The sequence below is a fragment of the Egretta garzetta genome, unplaced genomic scaffold, assembly GCF_000687185.1.
Source record: "Egretta garzetta isolate BGI_Z169 unplaced genomic scaffold, ASM68718v1 scaffold511, whole genome shotgun sequence".
Lineage (NCBI taxonomy): Eukaryota > Metazoa > Chordata > Aves > Pelecaniformes > Ardeidae > Egretta > Egretta garzetta.
In genome coordinates this window covers 1,518,531-1,529,652 of record NW_009258554.1, presented here as the reverse complement: position 1 = coordinate 1,529,652, position 11,122 = coordinate 1,518,531, and the positions used below count along the sequence as shown (strand labels likewise).

The window sequence follows — 11,122 nt, the reverse complement described above, 5'->3', positions numbered from 1 at the left end:
CCGGTGGAAGGCCATTAATTACTGCATTAATTAATGGTGAGCAGATAAAAAAAGGGAATTAGACCATCTCCTCAAAAAAAACCCCAAAAAAACCAACCACCCAAACCCCCAAATGAAGGTCATACTGTTGCGGCTAAATACCAAACCCGTCAAGATGCATGGACTGAAGTACTTGAGGCAACGGGTGCTCCTGAAGGCAGGAGGGTGGGTACTGAGGGCATGACAAGACAGGCTCAGCAGAGACCTCGTAAAAATCAGGTCACTGTCTTCCCTGGAGGCCCCTGTGTCTTGCCTGACAAATCCCTTTTGTTTTCAGCCTCTCGTCTTGCCATATATTTTGACGTAATGATAATTACTCATTTATATGGTTCCTTCCTTTCGGGGCATTCCAGAAGCGCCTCTCGTGTGGTGCACGGGGGTCTGTCACTGCGGTGTGGTGGCTGTGGCTGTTTGAAAGCACTGAACGACGCTCCTGATGAGCAGTGGGGGATAGGGAGCCATCCTATCAGCCTCCTGCGGCACACGTCATTTTCTCCCTTGTTGCCAGAGCCTGACTGCTCTGACTTAAGACAGACTGCCTCAAAAACGTGACGAGTGTCACCTTTCAGGTACAGCAGAGCTCTCTGCCTTGAACCTACGACTTCTGTTTGGGGAACTCGGAGACAGTGAAACAGCTGCCAAGAAGCTAAGGACCACCACCGTCACTGTCCCCTTCTGTTCCATCTGCTGGTGTGCCTCTGTGACCTGGCCTTTCTTACAGCAGCATGCACCAGCCTGCGCATTCAAAACACAACACAAATGCAAACTATATCCATCCCATGTCAAAACCCTCCACTGAACACACACTTTTGCCTTGAGGGAGAGGACAAGAGAATGAATCATATATGACAGATGTCAGTCACATCACTTAATGCCTCACTGGAAGGCACTGGGATACTACTGTGATGTGGGCAATATAAAGAGGCAAAACAGAACAAACCTGGAAGAGGAATTGAGACAGAAACATCAAACTTAGCCAAGCTAGAATGTCACCGGGGCACTGGAGTGCAGAGCCCCTGCACTGCAAAATGGTCCTGGAGATGTATAGTAACTGTGGACTTTGTTAGCTGACTGAAGTCAGGGAATTATTGAAGGTTTTCATTGAAATGAATGTATTTTGGGACAGTATTTTAAGAAAAACCTAAAATAACTAGAGGAAGACAAAGGACCCCTACCCTGAATCTGTAAATCAGCACCAATGCCATCAAGGTGTCGCTTCTTTCCTTTCTGTTTGTGTCTCCCCAAATACATCTCTAGGGCTGGTGGTGATTTTGTGCTGCCCTTCAGAGACATTGAGAGAAACCTCTTAATGCAGTGTAGGGACTTACCTGTTGGAAATTTTCTCAGAGCCAATGTATAGGGCACTCCTCATAAGTCCAGCCCGAGTGCCCAGAAATGCCATCTCAACACCTGCCTCAGTCTCCCTGCGGAACAGAAACATACAAGCAGAAGCAAACAGTTCTCAGAACAGCAGCCATCCCCCTGCTCCAGGGTGAGGGCCTTCCAAATTGGAAACCACACCTTGAGACGTGGTCCCAAGTTTGTTTGCAATATTACCCGTTTACACCAGGAGTGACACTGGCTCCTCCCTGCTAATGGCAACAGGTTATTATTGGCTAACAGTTGGCAGGTTTAGACCTGTGCCTAGATTCACACCTTTGAAATTTGCTCATTTGGTTCTCTTCTAAGCAGATCGTAAGCTCTTCTCCCCCTGCCAGCCCTGCTCCAGGCTGCCTGCATGAGGCTGGAGTGGTGGAGAAGGACTGCAGAGAGAAAACGGCTGCCTCAGGCATACGTAGGATGGGCAGGGTAGCAGGCTGACTCTAAAGCAGTGGATTGATTCGACTGCGTCTTGCTGGAGGTATCAAGGGCACAGATGGGACAGCTACATGGTGGAGAGCCTGCTGCAGCGTGGTGGCCTTAAAGTGAGGAGCATGTGTTGGTATAGCCGTTTAAAGGTGTGCTGATAATTGGATTGTCCTGGCATGATTGTCGCTGGCTCAAGTTCTGTTAGTGGCAGGGGTACTGGTAACTGAAACAGGGAGAGCAGTCCCGTGGCCATACACCTGTGTAAGTAGCATGTTGTCTGCTGGAGGTAGATCTGTGTGACATGACACTAGATACTACAAGCAACAGGTGCCTTGCTGCAAATAGTAAAGTAGAAAGTTGTTTACTGAAGCCAGCCTGTCCACTCCCTTCCTGAGGCTCAGTCTGAAGCCATCACCAACAGCAACAAGATCAAACTCCCTTTTCGTCACTGCTGGAAAAGGGAGCAAATTCCTTGCCACCTGCGATGGAACTTCTACTACAGTCATATGGGAAGTTGAGCCAAACCACACTGCTGCTGTTCAAAGGGATAACTGATGCATGGGGAAATAACTCGTAATCACTTTAAACTGAAACGGTCTCAGGTGCCCTGAGATATCAAACTCTATCAACTGAAGAGGCAAATGCAGTACATCTGAGCTAGGTGCTGCAAAGAACTGGTGCTGAATGCCTCTTGCAGTAACACATCTGGTTCACTGCTGTCCTCCAGTGATATTCAGACAAACTCACCAAACTAAAGGCTCCCCTGAGAAGGCCCAACCTGCTGGACTCCACTTCTGAGAGACACTTCAAGTTATTTCTAAAGCTATTGAGCTATTTCTAAAGTTTCTTATATGCTGTGCAAGGATCTGTGACTGTTGCAGGCACTGCGCAAGCCCATAGCATCTGGAGATGCATCTTCAATGGTGTTTTACTCATTTTTATTTCTCATACACTTACATGGACATATTGAGGGCTAGTGTTGTCCAGTAGGCCTCCATGGGTGCAGTGACCACTGCATCAAACAGGACTTCCTGGACCAACTCCTCATCACCTAAGAAGAAGAGAGAATGAGAATCGGGAGAGAAAGACATGCCCATCCCTAGATGTCTTAGAGAGTTCCTTGTTATGGAGCATCTGCCTGGCCCAGGGCAGTGAAGCAAAATGGCACAAAATGAAGCCTCTCTTGCAGGGCCGAGTACAGGACCTACCACCCTGGATGGCAGAGAGCACAAGAAGAGATGTTACAGCAAAGATATTCAGACTGCCTCAAATCCCTGCTTTGACCTATCTTCTAGGTGCCCTGTAGAAGGACACCAGACACCCCATTCCACTCAAGAAGCTTCTTCAAAGCCCATAGTGACTTCTGCATGGCTTTTACTCTGTCCTTGTGTTCATTGGCTTCTCTGTTACCCTTCTGTCCTTCCTGTAAATCTCACAAAATGCTGTGCTGTCCCTGGTTTCCCCCAGATGCTCAAGCCAGTCTAGTCTACCAGTCTAGTCCAGCCTAGATTGGGACTGAGAGACGTTTAGGAAGGTTCGAATATGCCATGTGCTAAATGGCATACTCAAAGATCCCATTTATTTGACCTGCCTCATTTCTGTATTGCCCTGCTTGCATTCATTTCGTGCTGTGAGAATGTGATGGCTATCATATTGCAGATATGCTCCTTTCAGTGCTGTTCTAGATGGGCTCCCCCCCCGCCCCCTTCAGTGTTTCTGCCTCCACTTACTGGGTTGAGCTCCAAGGTCTTCCCTGATATTTTCTCCCAGGTTCTTCCAACTTCTTTCTTTCTTCTCTCTTTGTTACAGTTGTCAGAATCCATTTCTCCATCCTTGCTGTCATTCAGACCTCAAAACCAGAGCTCACCAGCAGATCTTTCCCTCCCCAGGGCCCACATGTCTAGGATGTACCCAAATCATATTGGTTTTTCCTCCACAGCACTTCCAAGTCTGCATGTTTCTCATACTGAGCTCTCCTGAAACTTTCCTCCTCCTCTTCCCTAGCCTATTCAGCCTCCTCCAAAGGCAGCCAGAAGGGGTCTGCTCACACGGTGCAGGAGAGGGACAATTATTGGATTACATTTGGTTTTAGTTTTAAGAGATTCCCATCCTCATGCCAAATGTTTGTGCCTCTCAGGTGGAGTGTTACATGCAAAAGCTTGTACTTGGCACAACTAAGGGGGCTGAAGCTGTGGAGAGTGAGTTGGGCTGAAGGACATCCTAAAGCTAAATTGCTGTTGGGAGTTCCCACGCACAGCTGCCCACCTCTGCCACCGACAGAGATCCCACTCCACCGTGGTGCTTTATCGGCTGCTTGTGTGGCTACACATTGCCTGAAGAATGGGACCCGGCACAAGGGATGAGCAGCAGGGGAAGCAGGAAAGATAATAATTCTGTAACAATTTTTTCCCCAAATTGGTTACCGATTGTGTTTGGAAAACAAAATTAATAATCCTTGTTCTGAAAGAAGCCATCTGTCTAGATGGCACCATGCAGCCCTTGGAGGCTGCTGGCTGGGGCGCTGGGCAGCAGGGTAGTCACAGCAGCTTTCCTGGCTCCTCCTGCCATCACCCGCTCTAGCCCAGCTGGTCACTCTGTCTTAAACATGGTGTGCAGCCCTCACCAAGCTCCATTCAAGCCTTTCACTTTTCATTGTTTCCTGCGCTGAGACCTTCAGTAAGGTGGATTTATGCAACAGCTTTGAAATGGAAAAAAAATCCTCCAAAAGAGACAAGGAAGTGGCTCCTCTGCTCATTTCCACATGTGAATTAAGCTGGGCTTGAGTTTAGTCCTGCCTGTGTGAGCAGGTGCCACAGGAGCTCAGTCTGACACCATTCAGTTTGTCACAGTCCCCTCTCCCCCACGATGGGTACAGGAAAATCCCAGCAGAGCCCTTTTAGTGGCTGGGACTCACATTCCAGGTCAGGTTCCTCTCCGGTGAGGAAACGGATCACAGCCTCCAGCTGGCTGAGCTTCCGGTGGTCCGGATCAATGTCGGTGATGCAGTAAATCCTGGCAGGGAGGGGAGAAGAAGCCCACAAGGGCAAAGAAAAAACATAATCAAGCAAATGCTCCTGGAAAATAATAACTGTAAACAAAAATTCAGTGAGAAAGCCTGGGCTGCAGAGATTTTGCCACTGCTGCATGCTGTACCCGCTCAAAAATCTAACAATGTGGCTGTAAGTCAAACCCTACCAATAAACCAAACAGCAATTAATCCGACTGCTGCGCTTAGCAGGGCTGCTGTTACATTCTCCAGCACGAGCTCACAATGCAACTTAGCAGTCCCAAATAATTCCAGCAGTTATCTGTATTATATGTGGTTTAAGATGTGTACCTGAGTCTATGTAAACAGTAACAATGTGATAGAGAGACCTGAAAAGCAGAGGGTCGCATGAAATGCGAGCAAAACTGGATTGGGAGCAGATAAATCAAGAGACAGAAAGAAAATGTGAGATGAGGAATGAGCTTGCAGTATGATAACGGTGGCAACAAAAGCTGTCCCAAAGGGACACAGTTGCAGGAGCCTCAGGACACAGTTTGGGGAGAGGTGGGAGAATATATTACAAATGTGTTCTAAAAGAAACCAGTCTTCTAATCCTGCTTCCAATTTTGACTGCTTCATTGTCAGGACAACGGAGAGGAAGGGGTTATAAAGAGAGAATTACGACTCATAAAGGGGCTGAAAGGAGTTATTTATGAGAGAAGTCTAAGAGAAATGAATATGTAAAGTGTGGTAAGCTGACACCCCAAGTTAGGAGTAGAAGAAGAAGTCACTGCTTGTGTCTCAAATGTACTGCCTGTGAAACTTGACAGTGTAATGAGAGGTGTGAAGGGCTGCAGGGCTTCTTGAATATAGTTATTTTGGCTTTGATACAGGCTGGGTTCATGTGCTTGGGTGTAACTGAATGTTGGGTTCATGAAAATCCCAAACCTCACAGCAATAAATGGAAAGTGCCATGCTTTGCCCTGTTCCATATCCAAACAAAGCAAAACCATAAATTATGCTTACTATTGAAACAGGGGTCATAAATCACCTCCGTGTTCACCAGAAATTACGTCTAGGCTCAGTTCAGAAGAATGCCAACCAAAAATAAGCTAGGATTTAAAAAAGCATTTCAATCTCTTGCCAAGCCTGCAACAAAATTTCCTGACAGGTCTGACATACTGTAGGTTTTGTAGCACAATTCTGAGCAACATGAGGAGGAACAAAATAAGTCTGAGCACAGAAGACTGCGGGTAAGTCTCAGGAGATGTTTCCCAGCAGGGGGATGTGCCAGGCCTCGGCAGGATCTCCCAAAGGAAGAGGTGGAACTGTATTGCCTGGAGACGATCAGGTCTTTGCAGGTACAGCCCCAGAACAACACATTGCTTTTTCTCTAGGCCACAGAGGGCAGTGAAATCAAGCCAAATTGCTGGGAACTTTGCCAAAATCTCATGACAAAGGCCTGTGTCATTGACAGGATTTCCTCCGCTTACCATTCATTCGCTAAAGACAAGTCTGGCTGGAGCAGGTCATGCAAACCTGAAACCAGATAATACATAGAGCATTTGGTTAGGTAGCGGACAGGCAGATGCAGGCAGTGAAGGAGAAGTGAAGCAGTGAAGCTGAACTTCTGTAGCAGCTACAGAAGTAGCTACCTTGTCCCTTAGGACAGCGCAGCTGTTCCAGATTAACCTACCTTCTTCCACTGAAGTGTTCCCCAGCAGAATGTACTCCCCATGTCCCCTGGACAGCACGACACCCAGGCTGCAGGCAGGAAGGAAAACAGAGGGCTTGTCAGCAAGGAGAGGTGTAATCCCTAAACATCACACTGCATTCCCTGCAATTACAACCCTTAAAGACATTAACTCCCTCCACAGCTATTAAAGAAAAGAACATCATCAAAAGAGGATTAAGTGAGATCCGATTTCAGCACAAGAGGCTAAGGAACCGGTCTGCAGAACTACGAGTTGGTTTTGGTGACAATCTTTTTGGCCAACATTGTAGATTCAGGTCAACAATAAAATTTCTCAAATCTGTGCCAATTTCAAACTGTTTCAGCTGGGGAAAAAAACACACAAAAAATTTTGCTTGATTTCTTACATGATGTTTTATAATTTTCAGTTTATAACAATGTTTTGTTTCAGGCCATACACCAGAACATAAAACATATTCAGTGGAACTGAAAATTGAAGAAGTCTCGTTCCTCTGACATGAAACAACTTGCTTCACCTAAGGTATAGCTTTTGGACTCTGAACTTCAGATAAATTGTAGTATTCCTTTTGAATTGATGCCGAACTATTTTAATGGCTATAGGAACGAAGAAGTCAGTTATTCACACTGCTCTACTCATGAGTCGTAGCCAGTTTTATGAAGAAAAGGAACCGATTTGCTGTCCCTGATGGCAGACTTCTGATAGACCATATTGGTGTCACCTGAGTCCTTGCTCACCTGAAGGGTGTGCCACTGATGTCCGTGAAGAAATAATCATTGGTGAGGAAGAGAACTCGTTTCTGGAATAAGAGCATGAAAATAACGTGAGGGACCATCTGACTGACCAAGGTGTAGTGATGATGGGGACCTGGGATATACATCCCCAAGGCTAAGCAAAAGCAGTTGATCATTACCAACACTTCACACCCTGCTAGGGCTGGCTGGAGGCGGGAATGAATGTGCAGTATTCAGCGTATTCAGCAACTTGTGACTTTCAGGATCCAGGCAGCCACTCTGTCTTTCCATCTAGGGCTTCAGTTAAACCTTTCTTTGTTGTAGGGCTCCTGCACAGGCTGCAGGAAGCACAGGCTGCAGGAAGCGGTGGGGGGAAGCTGCCCTCCCTCTCGCACCCTCCGAGCCAGCGTGCTGGGGCCCTGCTGCTCTTTTGCTACACAGAGAAACCTTGATGGCTTTGCACATCATCATCATCCCCAGCAGGAGGTGGGGGGCTCGGTGGGGCAGGTAGGAAGGAGAGGTGGGGTAGGAGGAGGGGCAGGATGGCAAACCTACCCACTGTGTGGGTGGGCAGCCCAAGTCTCCCCAGTCCTCTGGGAAATGCTGAGATTCCTGACATTTGCTTTCATGCCAAACTGGGACAAAACATTAACATATTTCAGTTTTGTTAAGAAACATCAGTAAGAGAAAAAAAAATTTACATTCTCAAACTGAAAAAAAGTGCTGATTCAAATCCAAGCTGTTTTGATTCACATGAAAATATTTTTTTCAGACTGACATTTCAACTGAAGACATTTCAGATTATTGAAAGCTGCTTCAGAACTTCAGCTGTTTGCCAGACTGGCCTTTTCCTGTAGGAAAGTGTTGATTTCAGTGGAACTCTTTTCCAAAGGAGAAAAGTTTTTGGAAAGTTTCTATCCAGCCCTTGTGCCAGTATATGAACCCTAATATGTTTAAAATCCCAGCCCCAGCCTGAAAATGAGGTGAGAGGATGTGTGTGGGAGACAGGGAGCGAACACAGAAACGTCTGTGTTCCCCAGGGAAAGTCATGCCTGCTCTAACCTGCTCAAGCCGTGGGGCCATGGGAGTGGGGCGAGGCACAAAGGGTGAGCCTGCGCCCACTCCACAGCATGTCCCCAGTTTGTGCACGCAGCAGGTAGGCTGATGGGGATGGGGGTTATTGTTAGATGAGGGAGCAGCAGACGGCTCGACCCCTTCCCTCCCCTCTCTCGCTGTGCGTGGCAATTGCGTACCGCCAAGCAACAAGGTCCGAGCCTTTTGCTGAGCTGAGATGTTCCAAAAGTACTGTGAAACCCCCAAGGAATGTGGCATGGCTGTGGGGAAGGTACGAGAGATACTAAGCCTCCCTTTCCTTGCCAGTCTGATCTGATGGCGGCAGGGGGGGAGGCATGGGGAAGAAGGAGGCCTGGGGGTGTAGGCCTGCCCCTGGGGGAAAGGATGCAGTAGAAAATGACCCAGGGGTGCCACCACTTGGAGACCCTTTCCTTCATCAGGGCTTGTTCTGCTCATCCTTTGTTTCCCTGACCTGTCCCCCTTCTGCACAAGCAGCTACTCAGCGCTTGCGCCTTGTGGGAGGGAGGGCAAACCTCTCTTTTGGGCAGGGGGAGGCAATGGGTGGCCAGCCCTCCCACAGACAGCTGGAGCTATGACTGCTTGTCCACGGGAACCAAGAGAAGCAGAGGCACCCTTGAGCCAAGCGGGGCTGAGGATGATCAGGCAGGACTTCATAAGAGCAAGGGAGAAGACAAGACCCTGGACATGTTGGCCCAGACTACCGGCACCTGCAGCCTGGGAATGCATGTGTTTCCAGTTTTGGTATTACCACTGTACTAGGCAGCCAGTCCTGGCTAATGCCATTATTGCTGGTTTGCCACAGCTCCTACCCATGTCCTCACTCTTTTGCTATCATGGTCACAACCTCTTTGTACCCTAGCTGCAAGCAAAGGCATTTTTGCCACGAGATCTCTCAAACAACTGCCCCTTGTCTTTGGTTCTTGTTTTTCCCTATCTCACTCCACTCTCGATACCTTGCTGGGATCAACCTGGGGAAACAATGTTTACGTGGCTGACAGAATAATTTCTACCCCCTTCACTCAGCCCTTCTCTCCGCCGACTGCTTGCCTTGTTCTCTTTGTTTCAAGGCTCTGTCAGCACTTTCTTCGTCTCAGCACTGCTCTGCTTCATCAGCTAGCAGAGCACAAGTGGGAATTGCTAAGTTTCACTTCTGGTCCTCGCTCCGTGTGTATTCTGATAATAGTAAAACTGTCACACACTCAGCTTCAGTCTCCTATTATGCTTCATAACACTTGCAGAATTGCAGAATAAAACAGGTAATCTCTCCTACCAAGGCTACCTTTTGTTATCTTTTTTCCCTGAGTAGGGGAGCAGAAAGATGGCCCTAAAATATTGAACTAAAAAGGTATCTTTGGATGACTCAGAAGGAACGTTATTGAGGGTGCACAGAGACAGAGAAAGGGGTTAAGCTAGCAAAATAAACCATCTAGACTTGGAAAGAATAGATCTTGCTGGAAAACCCTGATTGCTTTTCTGACAGAATAACAAAGGTAATAGATGAAGGGAATAAAGGACACGCAATGTATCTGGGTTTATATAAAGCACTTGAAAGAGCTTCTCATGAAATTTTATTCTAAAGAATCAGTTAAAGTGGGCTTAAATAAGATGTGGAATGAGAACCAGCTGCAGCCTGTAAACAAAAAGAAACAGTAAACAACAGGGCATCGAGGGAAAAAGATCTAATGAGAGGAACAGACAGACTCTGTCTTAGGAGCCCTTATGTACGGTGATCTGTAAGACAAAATAACATCTCTCTGCATACTGAGAAAATGTCCCAACAGCCCTAGAAATTAGGAAGACTGGACAAAAAGGAGTGGGATTCACGTGGAAAAACGGTGACTGGAAAAAATAGCTAAGAAACACGGAAACCAAGGCAGCTGTTCCGGTGCAGCTATGGGAGGGAGAAAAAAATTGAAGGGACAGAAGAAAGGAGATTTGGGACTCTCTCTTCAGAAATATCCTATTGCAGAGAATAGATGCTCTCTACAGAGCAACAGGGAAACAGTATCCAAATAATTCAGTGAAGCCCTGGTACTTCTGTACCAGAAACGATACAAGAGCCAAAGGGAACAGAAATAATTGCTGAACTGCTTGGACTGAAAAGTGTGCAAGTATTTCAAATGCAGATGTTGGCAATGCTGAGAGAGGAAGGGCAAAGCTGTTGGCAGGTACCTGATCGTTGCAAACACCAAGGAATAGCGAAAGACAATTTAGTTCCAAGATCTAGCAGTACAGCCGTTCAGAGGAAACGGAGGGGTGTCTTCATTGGGAAATGGCATCATTTCAGCAGTGGCCGGGAGCAGTCGGTTTATTGGAATTGGTGCCCACTGTGGCTTAGCATGGGAGCAGTTCAGCCAGCCTGATCGCTGAAAAACATGCTCTCTCTCCAAAAGATGGAAAATTTTCCTGAAATATGGAAGACTTCTGGGCAGTGTAACTTGCAGGGCTCTGGAATACTTCCTAACAGGAAACGATGAAAGCCAAAATCTTTAGGAGAGTTAAATAAACCTGAATGAAAAAGTACCAGTGAACACAAATGTACAAGACAATTTTGTACTGATTCCAAGGGAAGATGTATAACCCTCCATTAGGGCTGGTAGGGAACGTTCAAAAGTCTCCATTTCACTAGGACTTTTCATAAAACATCCATAAATATTTGCATAGAAATTTAATCCTGGGCCTGGATAAAGGAAATCGCATTCTGACAGAATGAGGGACAAAGTTTTCATGAGTGTTTTTGGGTAGGG

General features: G+C 46.9%; 1 protein-coding gene across 1 annotated transcript in view; it reads right to left on the bottom strand.

The window, feature by feature from the left end:
- Window positions 1-11,122, bottom strand: part of CACNA2D4 (calcium voltage-gated channel auxiliary subunit alpha2delta 4) — a 133,353-nt gene that overhangs the window by 72,656 nt on the left and 49,575 nt on the right. Inside the window, exons 19-24 of the mRNA XM_035903372.1 lie at window positions 7,284-7,345; window positions 6,531-6,598; window positions 6,328-6,373; window positions 4,763-4,860; window positions 2,806-2,899; window positions 1,368-1,463 (exon numbers count right to left, since the gene is read on the bottom strand). Of these exons, the coding sequence (XP_035759265.1) occupies window positions 1,368-1,463; window positions 2,806-2,899; window positions 4,763-4,860; window positions 6,328-6,373; window positions 6,531-6,598; window positions 7,284-7,345 (464 nt within the window). The remainder of the gene's footprint in view (window positions 1-1,367; window positions 1,464-2,805; window positions 2,900-4,762; window positions 4,861-6,327; window positions 6,374-6,530; window positions 6,599-7,283; window positions 7,346-11,122) is intronic.